This window comes from Oenanthe melanoleuca, chromosome 19 (genome assembly GCF_029582105.1).
Source record: "Oenanthe melanoleuca isolate GR-GAL-2019-014 chromosome 19, OMel1.0, whole genome shotgun sequence".
NCBI classification, from domain to species: domain Eukaryota; kingdom Metazoa; phylum Chordata; class Aves; order Passeriformes; family Muscicapidae; genus Oenanthe; species Oenanthe melanoleuca.
This window is the reverse complement of record NC_079352.1, coordinates 9,956,625-9,969,269: the sequence shown is the minus strand read 5'-3', so window position 1 is coordinate 9,969,269 and position 12,645 is coordinate 9,956,625. Positions and strand designations below refer to the sequence as shown.

The window sequence follows — 12,645 nt, the reverse complement described above, 5'->3', positions numbered from 1 at the left end:
TGAGGGGGGATGTAATAACTGTGTGTATGGGTTAATAACCATGAGGGGGGATATAATAACCGTGTTTGTGGGATATTAATGTGTGTATGGGTTAATAACCGTGAGGGGGGATGTAATAACTGTGTCTGTGGGATATTAATGTGTGTAGGGGGTAATAACTGTGAGGGGGGATATAATAACTTTGTGTGTGTGTGCAGTTGTAATTGTGAGGGGGTGCTGTGGAGGGAGATGAGGGTAATGACTGTGGGGATATTTATTAACAATGAGTGGTTAATATGGGGTAGTAACTCTGTGGTGGGTGTGGGGTTAATAATTGTGAGGGTGGTGGGATGATAAGTGTGAGAGGCAGGGGAAGGTGGGGTAATAACTGTGGGGGGTATTTGGGGAGAGAGGGGCATTACCACGAGGATGGGGTGCATGTGTATGGGGGTGATAACCATGGGGGGGGGGTGTGTAGTTGTGTAGGGAATAATAGTGAGTGTGTGTGTGTATGTGTGTGTTTTGGAGCTAAAATTGTCTTGGATATGTGTAGCATCTGCTGCATTTGAGGGAATTGTATAGAAGTTAAGGGAATCCCTATATCTAGTTTGGGTAAAACTGGGAACACTGGGCAAGTGCTCTTGGCTCTTCTCCTTTGTGAGTCTCAGTGTTGCTGCTGGAGGGGTGAGGGACATCTTAAGTCTTTGCTCTGGTAACTTTAGTAACAGCCAGTATGAGTTTCTAGCCTCTTGGAAGTACTTGGATTCTTGACTGATATCTGCAAAAACAGGATCCAAGCTGCAGATGACAGTAAGGAGGGTGTCAGCTGTGTTCCTCAGTCAATAAGTATAACAAATAAGCCTTTTTGGAATGCCTGAATATTCCATATGAAATAGAGATTCCTAGGTATCACACAGGTGCATTCCTGGCTGTACCCTGGCTTACTGTGCCCTGAATGTTCTGAACCAACCTGAAATATCTCAGTGGTTCCAAATCAAACTTCACTTGCATCATACAATTCTGTGAAAGCATTTCCAATTGCATCCACGTTTCAGTCTGCCCTTGGAACTCTGTTTGTGGTCAGTGTGACATCTAATGTGTGTAAGCAAGGGTTGTGTTCAGCAGAAAGTTCTGTGCAGGTGATTTCCCCCGTGGACTGGAGCTTTTTCATTCCAAAGAGCTGCATTTGTTGGGTTTGTGTAAAACTAAAGTCAGTGTGATCCACTGGATTCTTCACAAGGACTTTTTCCTTTCAGGGACTTGGATAGCACAAGTATTTTCTGCTTTTCCCTGTAACAGAGCTGTCTTACCAAAGGAAAACCCAGAGTTTCCCTCTGACAGTATGGAATGCTAGTTTGGAGCTCAGCTGACATACCTGAAGAGGTGAAGGCTTCTTGATTCAATTTCAGTGCTTTGTCTGTAGCCAGAAGCTGTTTTCTGCAAAACCTGGGCAATAGCTGGTGATGTGAGGCTGTGGATACTCTGTGATTATTTTGTGTGTGCTCATTCTATATTCACTCTGTAGGAATCTGTGACATTCCAGATTGAGATGTCTCAATGGATACTTGGAGCTTCTTCCATACTTGCCTGGTGTCCATATGGCTGCACAGATTTTACATCTATTCTGCTATTGCTTTTGGGATCAGCCTTTGGATTGTCATTCAGTTCACCACCACCAGAACCAAAAGAAAGGTAACAGCCTGTCAGCACTTCTCTCTGAGAAAACCCCAAAAACCTGGGTGGAATGGGGTAATTCTGGATACAGGCACCTGCTGTGGGCCTGCTGAAGGTGTTGCAAATCCCAAATGAAGTTTGGTTATCTGGTTAGGATCCTCAGCCTGGATTGTTTGTGTCTGTGGGTCACTAAATTCTCTTGATGGGGCAGAGCTCAGCAGGACACTCCTCACACTGTTTCTGGGAGAATGTGTCCCCCTGGATCACTCTGTCACTCCAGGCAAACCTCTCTGCTTGTCCCCAGTTTGCACCTTCATGTTTTCATGATATTAATGGCAGAGTTGGGCTGGTTTTGGGATGGGAGGGAATTATGCCATTGATGAATTGAAAACCTCAGGACTTTGGAGGTTCAGCTGGGTCCTGTTACCTCCCAGAATGGGTATTGCAGCATGGCCTAGGTCAGGAAAGCAGGTCCTGGTGTGTTTGTCTGGATGTGAGAGGAACCAAAATGCTTTGACTGTTGCTGAGAGTGGCCCCAGGATTTGAATTTTAAATGTTCTTGTTTTGACAGCCCTTGGAGAAGGGACTGCATGTGACACAGCTCTTTTTTAATAGGGTGAGAAAGCCCATGGGAATCCCTCTTCCCCTGAGGGAACAGCAGACAAACTGGGAAATGGATGTGCCCCTCCTCAGGCACAGGAGGTCCATGTTGCTGGAGTGAAGATTTTCTATGGCTCTCAGACTGGCACAGCAAAGGTATCTGTACTTTTATTGCACATCTGTGAAACTGCTTTGAAATATTGTTGTGATCTGAGAACATCACTTGCCTTAAGACATTGCGCTGGGTACAGATGTGGGAGCTCATCAGCACATCCATCAGCTTGTTACAATCATTGCCCAACATGCAAGATAAGTGAAAAATTAAATAAAAATAACAATTTATCTCCTCCTTTTAAGCAAGGCGTGTAGTAGAGATTGATTATAAAGCTAAAAGATCACTCTTGCACTGTAATTTTAATTTTCTAGCAAGGCTTCATAGAGAGAAGTGCTGGTTTTGGTGCTTTCTCAAGAAGAAATGTAATTTGTGTGTGTAAGTGTGAAGTGATTAGTCATTATAATGTTGTAACTGTTAGCCAGTATACTCCATTTTTGTTTTAATGTGAGGAATTGCAGTGCTGGTGTCCAGGCCTCCTGTGTCATTTTTCTTCCTGTCCTGGGAGAAGTCTTGTGCCTGAGCAAAGCAGGGCTTGTGTGGCTTGAAGTAATTGATAACTTCTTACATTTCTTTGTTCAGAGATTTGCCAAAGCTCTGGCTGAAGCTGTTACTTCTCTTGATTTGCCTGTGGAAGTCATTAACATGGGAGATTATGATCCAGAAGATGGTTTATCTGAGGAGGTGGGTATGGCATAAACACCAGTAGTAAGCACAAGTTTTTCCTGGGGCTGTTTCCCTCCTGTATTTCTCTCCTGTTGTTCTGGAAATCCCCAAAGCTGTGTGTTGAATTGCTTCCCTACCTATGCAAATGTAGCCCATCAGCAGAAAATACATAAATTTTGAGAATTTCAAAGCACCAACTGGACATTTTGCTGTGACAGTGACTTTGTGTGAGCCAGTTCTGTGACTCAGGGATGAGCTGGGTGAGAGTGGCTGCTCCAGATGCCCTGTATACCTGGGCAAGGTTCAGAACCAGGACAGGAAGGTGGTGATGCCTCTGCAGCCTTTTTTTGAGCTTTTTTGAGTATTTTGAGTTAGAAACTCCTTGTGAGGTATATTTATGTGGAATAATCCTTGATGGGTTTTTCTTCTGCGAATATTGATAGTTGCTCCTTGAGAGTTTTAATTAATCCTAGCATAAAATATTGGTGGGAACTGTGTGCTGGGAATTCCTTAGGGTTTCAGTATGAATTGCCAGCATTTGATACTGCCCCTAACACACCTGTAAATGTGGGGTTGAGGAGTTTGAAGTATTTGTCCATGGAGTACTTCCCTGCTGAAGGACTTGGGTCAGGAAGCTGCTGATGGGGCTGGATGTCCAGTTTGCTCTGTCACTGTGTTCCTGTTCAGCTTGGCTTCTCTCTGCTAATTTAAGGTGCTGTGCAGATTGTTCAGCACCCTTGGGATTGTCACCTGCACCATCCCACCCCAAAGGGAGACAACCCTGTCTTTTGATTTCTCCCACCTGCCTGGATGTTGTAACTCTGCTTTAAGAGAAAGTTCTGGAAAATGCAGTGATTTTTTTTTTTTCTCTCCTGCCCTGTTTGTGTGAGCAGGCCAGCAGCAGGAACATCTGTGTGTTCCTGGTGTCCACCTACACGGATGGGCAGCCCCCAGAGAGTGCAGCCTGGTTCTGCCAGTGGCTGGAAGAGGCAGCCAATGATTTCCGTGTTGGGAAGAGCTTCCTGCAGGGTCTGAGATACGCTGTGTTCGGCCTGGGGAACTCGGCCTATGTGGATCACTACAACACAGTGAGTGTCCCTGAGCTCCCTGCTTGCCTTCTGCTCCTTGAGAGGCTCAGCTGCATGAAGTGCATCAAACCTGCATGAATGAATGAGGCTGGTGGTCTGTGTGGGAATTGCAGCTGTTGTGCTGACTGGTGAGGCACTGGTGTTAGGGCATGGGCAGAATCTCAGAGCCATTGAGCTTGGAAAAAACCTCCCAGGTCACTGAACTCACCCTGTGCCAGCCCCACCTTGTCCCCAGCCCAGAGCACTGAATGCCACATCCAGGCCTTCCCTGGGCACTTCCAGGGATGAGGACACTAAAGCTCCCTGGGCCCCTTCCAGTGCCTGAGCACCCTCTCCATGGGGAAATTCCTCCTGATATCCACCCTGAGCCTCCCCTGCCCAGCCTGAGCCCGTTCCCTCTCCTCCTGTCCCTGTTCCCTGGAGCAGAGCCCGACCCCCCCGGCTGTCCCCTCCTGTCAGGGAGTTGTGCAGAGCCACAAGGTCCCTCCTGAGCCTCCTTTTCTCCAGGCTGAGCCCCTTTCCAGCTCCCTCAGCTGCTCCTGGGGCTCCAGCCCCTTCCCAGCTCCATTCCCTTCCCTGGACATGCTCCAGCCCCTCAATGTCTTTCTTGGGGTGAGGGGCCCAAAACTGCCCCCAGGACTTGAGGTGCCTCAGCAGTGTCACTGCATGTGGACAGTCACTGCCCTGGTCCTACTGCCACACCATTGCTGGTACAAGCCAGTGCCTTTGGCCTTCTTGGCCACCTGGGCAGTTCAGCTTTGAAGCAATAGGATTTCAAATGGGAAATAAGTTCTACAGGCACTGGGAGGTGTGGTAACACATTTGATAAATCCTAAAAATGAGTTAATTTCCTAGCTTTGAAAGCTTTCTGCGATCACCTGAGAGCACAGCACTGTAAACTCTTGCTTTTGCTGCCTTTTAAACTTGGCTCATTTTTGTGATGTGTGTTTTGGCTTTGTTCCCTGATGTGAACTGTGGCAGTATCTCTGCCTGGTCACTGGTCTCATACAGAAAAATGGCATCACTTGTCCCAGGTTGTGTTCAGAGCTGGGGCTGTGTGTCACATGTGACCATTCTGACCAACAAGCACCACACAGAGCAGTCTGTTCCCAGAGCCCATCCCTTCACCCTGGGGTGGCAGAGGGATTTTGCAGTGGAGTCTGAGGGAGTGTGTAGCTGTTCAGGCTGCCCTGTGTCTGTGCTGAGCCAGCACCTGGGAGGAACTCCCCAGGTCCCTGCCCTGCAGTGCTGTGCAGCTCACTGGCTCTTCCCAGGGTGAATCCTTGCTTTTCTGGTTGGCTGCTTGCACTTGGGCTTGGTTGAATTTCCTTTCCAACCCTTCCTCCTGCCCTAGGTTGGAAGGAGGATGGACAGGTGGCTGTGGATGCTCAGTGCCAGCAGGATCATGACTCGTGCTGAGGGGGACTGCAACGTGGCCCAGAGCAAGCATGGCAGCATCGAGGCTGACTTTGAGGCCTGGAAAGGCAAATTCCTCACTCGGCTCCAGGCGCTCTGCAGAGGGGAAAAGAAACCCTGCAGTGGGAAGTGCAAGAAAGGAAAGTGCAAATCTTCAGGGGAGCAGAGCAAGGAAAGCTCAGACAATGAACATAGGACGTCAGAACATGAGAACACTGAGGTACAGCCAAAATCCTTGAGGCTTTGCTTTACATGGAGCAATGTTTGACTTCTCCCTTCCTTCCACAGAGGGCTGTCGTGGGAGCCTATGCTTATTCTGGAGTGGGGGGGAAGAGAACTGGGGTCTCATGGCAATAACAAGTAGAATGAGCCACCTGAAAGGTGGATCAAAGATTTAGTGATGGAGCCAGGCTCAATGGCATTTGTGTGATGAGGGAGTCTTGTTCCTGGCTGGGGACAGGTGCTCCAGAGAGCCAGGCTGGGTTCTCAGCAGAGCCTTTGCCTTGTCCCAAGGCCAAGGGGATCGTTCAGTTCTGTGTGAGTCATTAACCTGCTTCCACTTCAACCCAGTGAAGCTCAGCTGCTCTGCCTGCATTCAAGGGTTTTCCAAAGGCAGCTGGGGCTTGTTACCTGAGGAAGCCCTGTATGTCCTTTGTGTGTCTGCCTGTAATCATTCCTCTCTTCTGGAGTGTTGATTGATTGCTGATTTTGACTAAGAAATCCTCTCTATTGCTCTCCAGTGCAAGACCCAAGCTGCTATGGCACATTAATCCTCTCTTGAGCCATTTACTGTGGGCTGGAAGTTATTGCTGGGTTGAATTTTATAGGAAAGTAAGTGGTTCTTCTGGCTGGTTTTGGGAGCTGCAGCTGGCTGCTGCAGGGCAGGAGGAATAAGTCTTACTGTCAGCAAGGCACTTGGGTTTAAAGGGCTTCAGGGTTCCATATCCACCCTATAGGTTTTTGGTAGGCTATTTCTTGTTTTCACTGGTCTTTACTGATGAGGAGAGCTCATTTCCCTGGTTAGCTTAGTCTTGCATTTAATGTGAGCTAAATTCTTAATTTTTTTCCTCTGCTCTCTCCCACAGGCAGAGGAATTGTTTGAAACCAGTAGTGAGGAGGAAGCTGGAGGCACAGATTCTGTCATCGATGTTGAAGATCTTGGCAATATCATGGGCCACATGAAGAAAGCAAAGGTACTGCTGTTAGAGGGGGTATGGAGTGGTCAGGTCTTGGTCACTGAGCAGCTGGATTGATTAAAATGTAACTGGCTGGATTTGAATCTGCAGGGTTTGGTTAGAGGGAGAGTAAAATACGATCTATTGAAGAACCTGTCCCCAAAAAGATCTTCTTTAGAGGTGTGTTGGGTGTAGTCACAGACTGACTCTGGCTTGCTCACCAAGCAAATGCTGCAGTGGTAATCTTCCAGTGACTTCCAGTCTGAGGGAGGATTTATTTGCAGAGCTAACACTGGATCTGGCTGCAAATCTCTGCTCTGAGATCCCCAGTCCAGTGGCTGAACACAGGCACTGCTCCTATACTGCCTGTGGATTGTCACTGAATTGCAGGTGTGTGAGGACAGGGCAGAGCTGCAGGTGCAGCAGGAGCTGCCAGAGCACCTTGCCTTGCTCACTGCTGCCCTAGGGTGAGGTCTGTGCATCAGACACTGGGCCTGTCACACAGCCCCAGTTCCTGCTCCATCCCAGGCTCTTGCTGGCTCTGTTCCCAGTGGTTCTGTTGGTGTCCCTTTCCTGTGCTCAGTGTGAGCTGGGATGTACCACACTCACCTCACACAAAGGACTAGGGACAGGGAGCTGCTGCAGGGCTTTGCTCTGCTCCCCACTCTCTGCTGAGCAGTTGTTGCTCAGGGTGGAGGATGGCCTGTGATGTGCTCTGAGCCCTTCTGCTGATCCCCTGTGCTCTCATTGCTTGTGCACCCTTGAGCTGCTGTCCATGCCCTTCTCACCAAACTGACCTCTCTGTAATTACACCTTCCTCCCCTTGGGTGCATCTGCACTGTGGGGCTTGTCACAGCTCTTTCCCAAAATGGGGCCCTGGCCCAGGGTGCCCAGAGCAGCTGTGGCTGCCCCTGCATCCCTGGCAGTGCCCAAGGCCAGGCTGGGCAGGGCTGGGAGCAGCCTGGGACAGTGGGAGGTGTCCCTGTCTGTGGAAGGGATGTGGAATGAGATGATCTCTGAGGTCCCTGCAGATCCTGACTGCTCTGAGACTATGAAAATGCAGCAGTGTCCTTGGTCTGAGCTGAGGTGGCACTGCTGGGCTACCTGAAGCCAGGCTGTGGCTCACAGGAGGGCAGGAGCTTACAAGGGGAGCACGGGGATCTCTGTTCCTCCCCTTAGGGAGGGGAAGGAGGTGAATCAGGTGCTGCTGTTTGTAACCAGCTCTGTGAGGAGAGGAGCCAGTGATGGGGCAAGGCCGGCTGCTGTGGGAGGGCTCTGTGATCGGCCTGTGCTCTGCAGCTTGTGAGGGAAGGCTGGAGAGCCTCCTGGCTTCCCTTTGGAGGGACAAAGGACCGCGGTTGCTCATGGAGAGCATTGCTGCTGTCTCCTCTCTCCTGCGCTCACCACTAGAGGTCAGCGGCCGCAAGGGAACGGCCGGTGCTGCAGCAGCTGCTGGGCGGCGCTCCAGCCCTGCCGGGGAGCGCTGGCAGCAGCTCGTGTGAGGAATTGGGCGTTGAGCTTTCCCTGACTGACAGAGTATAGCAACATCATCATCGGGAGCAGTGTAATCCAGCAAAACCACATATCATAGGCCAGTTTACAAATAAAAAGTGGGCACAGCAGTAAAATACTCCCTGCTGTTTGCTGGAAGAAGTCAGTGCTGAGGTCAGTGTGGTATGGGTTTGTACACAGGCAGGGAAAGTTCACTGCTGTCTGTGCCTTTGCTGAGGCAGGATCCAAACTGCTTTCTCCTCAGCCTTCCTGGTGCTCTGCTGGAGCAGGGAGAGGCCTGGGTGTTGGATGTGCTTGTGTTCTGTCACAACTGTGACTCTGTGCAGATCAGGTTGCTGTGGCTGTGATCCAGGTGCCACCCTGATCAGAGGGGCAGCTGCTGTCTGAGCACAGACATTCACCTGGAGCTGGAACCTGCAGGTGTTGATCCTTTGAACCTTTTCCTTGGAGGAGCTGGCAGAGCTGTTGTGCTGTGAGAGTTGAACACTGCCCTCCTGCAGAGGATAAATCCTGAGGAGGCAAGTGTTGGTGTGGGCCTGAGAGCTGACTCTGAGTGTGCATAAGGGCACCTCTGTTGAAGTCCCATCCCCTTTCTAGGCTCTGAGTCTGCACTGAGAGGTTTCCTGTACCAGGTGAGCTGTTCTGCCTTTGGCCATTTTAGCCATTTTCCCTCTGGTGGAATGCTGAACTGTGTGAAATGGGTGTGACATTGTTGTTTTACCCTGAGCTAACCTGTTGTCCTGTAGGACTCCTTGCCCACACAACCAAGTCCTCTGGGCTTTGGGATCTGAGCTAGTCACACACTAGTGGGCAAGTCAGAGAGAAACTTGGGTATATTCAGGGTTATATCACAGACAGTTCCTCCTCAGAGTTCCTTGGGTTTGGAATGTGCCTGACACTCTCCAGCAGGAGTTCTGTGGGTCAGTGTTGGGTATTCACCCCTCAGCCTATGGGATGTGGAACAGCAGGTTCTAATTTGAAATGGTTTTGTGTCCAGCTTTCATCTCTTCTGCATGGATTGGCTCTTGTGAGACTCACCAGCAGGTAAGGCTGCTGTGCAGGCACAGATAGTCAGAATTCCTTATTGTTCTGCCTTTTCTGGGGTGGCTGTGGAGGTGATGTGAGCTTGCTCACATCTCTACAGGTCATCTTAACTTAATTTCACATCTCTCTTTTGTTGTTTATCTTGATGGAAATCAAGGCTGAGATTTGTCTTACAGCTCTCTTCCCCATATTCTGCAGGTTTGTGAAGTATTGTCAAAAGGCTTGAAGCAGGTACTGGTACCCTACAGCCCCTTAGGCCAGATGGATTCAGGGGTTCCAGGGGAATGCCAGAACCTCTCTGCCAGGTTGAATTATAGTTATTACAGGCTGAGTTAGAGAAGAGATGGATTTTTAAAGAGCTGCTGAGTGTGAAGTTACACAATTCATGGTGATGGTGCCTTCTGCACACTGAGTCTGAGCCCAAACTGACAAAAGGTTGGGTAGATATTGGTAATATATTCAAGTATATTAACTGGTAGCTGGTCCAACAGCAAATTCCACATGAGTTTACCAAATCTCATAATATGTGCTGATGGTTTTTAATGCATTTGAGAACAAGGTGGACATTGAGGTTTTGGAGTTGTGGCACACTTTGCCTGTCCTCCAGAGTTCTTCCCCTGATGTGGATTTGTCAGGGAAAGTGAACTCTGATGGTGTTTGTGGCCTGCAAGGTGCCATTAATCACAGGAACACCAGTTCTTAGTATGGATTATCTCCCCCAGCTGGGAGATCAGCTGAAAGGACAGATCTATCTACACTCATTCCCAGGGAATGGAATGACTTTATTAACCTTCACATTTATAAACTTCAGGCATGAGTAATAGCAATAATAATATCCTGATTCCTTGTTTAATGGGTTTGGAAGCAGTCAAATGAGCATATTTTGTTGATGCAATTTTGAGATTAATGCTCATGTTTTCTACAACAAGCAGTGTAATGATGATGACAGGCTCATTTGCAATGTAAAGAGAGGGGAACACACAGAGAGTTTCCAGGAACCAAACCCTGCCCCAGAGAGTTTGGTTTGTGTCCCTCTGTATCCCTGGGCCCCTTTGGCACTGAAAAGTCAGCCTGGTTTAGCCATGGTAAATCCTACCCCTTGCAGTGTTTCCTGCTGTGGAAGCTCAAACCTTGCAGGCCCTGGGTGATGGAGCTCTTAAGGAAGCAGGGTTTGGTTGGAGTTGGACAATCAGGTATTTAAGGCCCAAGGTTTACAGACCAAGGGTTATGTGCAGCTTTGTGCTACAGCTAGAAAATTTTTATATGTTAACCAAATGGAACAAAATTTGGGTATGTAACTTTCAGTTAAAACTGATGTGACAGCTCCAAAAGCTTCAGCTTTTAATGGGTGAAGGATTCCTTTATGAAAAATGTGCCCTTATCTGCAGCAGCTGCTCTGGGCCAGATTCTGACCTGTGCTGCTCTGGTTCAAATTCAATGTAAGCCTACATTTTAAAATGAGCTTTAAGAAATTTAATTTGACTTCTTGGGGACTACTTCTGTCATTAACAGCAGGATTTGCCATAGGGGTGTTTTACTCTTCTCCTTTCATGGGTTCAAACCTTTTTTCTCTAAACCATGACTGATGGAAAGGATTACAATTACTAAACAACTAAACAAAATTACAAGAGGTCTTGAGGCTTTTTCTGAGTAAGGCTTGTGAGTGATAAAAGGGAAAAAAACAACCCCAAAATAACTTTAATGTAACCTGTGTGTGGATGTGTAGTCTCTGGCATGTGGTGTGGCAGGGGCTTCCTTACAGAGTGAGAGCTGAGTGTTTATTTGCAGCCTTTTCCTGACCATGTCCTTTGGTGGAAATAGTCAGGACTGACCCTGCAGCAGCCCAGCCCTCCTGCTCACCATTTCTCACCAGCTTTGTGCTCCATTTCTGCTGTGGTTTTCTTTTTGCTGTGTGTTTTTAAAGTTTCCAGCATGTCTAATGACAAATTTGAGAAGACTTCACCAAATTCTACAAATCAATGCAAAACAGATCCCCAGCTATGGATCCAGGCAGGGAGAGCTGGGGGTGCTCACCTGGGAAAGAAAAGGCTCCAGGGAGAGCTCAGAGCCTCTCCCAGGGCCTGAAGGGGCTCCAGGAGAGCTGGAGAGGGACTGGGACAAGGATGGAGGGACAGGACACAGGGAATGGCTCCCACTGCCAGAGGGCAGGGCTGGATGGGATATTGGGCAGGAATTGTCCCTGTGAGGGTGGGCAGCCCTGGCACAGGGTGCCCAGAGCAGCTGTGGCTGCCCCTGGATCCCTGGCAGTGCCCAAGGCCAGGCTGGGCAGGGCTGGGAGCAGCTGGGACAGTGGGAGGTGTCCCTGCCATGGCAGAGATGGGACTGGATGGGCTTTAAGGTCCCTTCCAACCTAAACTATTCCAGCATTCTGTGGGATTTTTTTACCACCCAAAAAAATGCTGTTGAAATGAAATGTTCTTTTTGTCCTGAACTCCTTGGAAAAGAAAGAAATGGAGTGGAGAAGTCTTTACAGAGCCATTTAAAAAAGAGTCTGCAAAAGATGGCAGGAGTGTGGAAGGATGTGTGCTGCCCACTCTGTGTGTGAAAGAGCAACAGAGACTGAATGGAAAATCTTACTGGTTTGAATTTGGGCATTTGGGACACTTGTTAGACTGTATTAACTGGGTTTCAGTTGGGATTTTTTTGTAACACAGAAGAAAGAAATAAAATGTGAAAATATGTCTCAGTTTTCAAGTATAAGCAGTCCCTTTTGGGTGGACACAGACACATTGTTAGTTTTTACTCCTTTGGTGCCTTTGAAAATCAGTCTTGTTCCTGGCTTGTCAAGGAAGTCTCCCAAATCAAACAAACTCTGGCAGGGCCTCTCAGCAGTGTGTGAGTTGGAGCTGTGCTTCAGCAGCACCTTGTAAAAGCTGCCCTACAGCAGAGCAGTGCTGGTGGAGCTCAGTGCAGCACTCTGAACCCCCCTGCAGCCCTGCAGATACATTGCAAAGTTGTGACCTGGGAGCTTTCTTGTCCTTGAGGACTTGTGCTGATGTTGAACCTTCAAGAAAATGAGGTTGGTGGGATCATTTTTGCTTCTGCATTTCATGGGAGATGCTCAGTGCCCTTTCAGGCTGATACACTTGGATGGCAGCATAAGCTCTTGTCACTGCCTGTCTGCAGGAATTTGGGATTTTAAATTCTGCTCAGAAATCTCAGCACTGACTTTTCAGACAAAAGGCAATGGAAAATTCCCTCTGTGAGGATGGAGTTGCAGGTCTGTTTTCCATTGTTTGGGTGGGAGCTGGGGCTGCTGCCTCAGAATAGCACCAGGAACCTTCTGTTATCCAACAGCACTGGGAGGGAGCTGGGGATTCCACCTCCTTATTTAAATTTCACAGGGATTTCTACTTAG

The 12,645-nt window shown here is 48.6% G+C and overlaps 1 protein-coding gene across 4 annotated transcripts in view; it reads left to right on the top strand.

Annotated features, from left to right (window-relative positions):
- The window catches only part of LOC130260813 (S-adenosyl-L-methionine-dependent tRNA 4-demethylwyosine synthase TYW1-like), a 90,041-nt gene that overhangs the window by 451 nt on the left and 76,945 nt on the right, over window positions 1–12,645 (top strand). For 3 of the 4 annotated variants that reach the window (XM_056506541.1, XM_056506544.1, XM_056506540.1), the window contains exons 2-7: window positions 1,505–1,671; window positions 2,269–2,409; window positions 2,948–3,049; window positions 3,925–4,119; window positions 5,474–5,755; window positions 6,621–6,728. In XM_056506541.1, the coding sequence (XP_056362516.1) occupies window positions 1,537–1,671; window positions 2,269–2,409; window positions 2,948–3,049; window positions 3,925–4,119; window positions 5,474–5,755; window positions 6,621–6,728 (963 nt within the window). In that variant the 5' untranslated portion in view covers window positions 1,505–1,536. Of the gene's footprint in view, window positions 1–1,278; window positions 1,363–1,504; window positions 1,672–2,268; window positions 2,410–2,947; window positions 3,050–3,924; window positions 4,120–5,473; window positions 5,756–6,620; window positions 6,729–12,645 lie in introns of all 4 variants that reach the window. The other variant, XM_056506542.1, reaches the window with a different exon arrangement.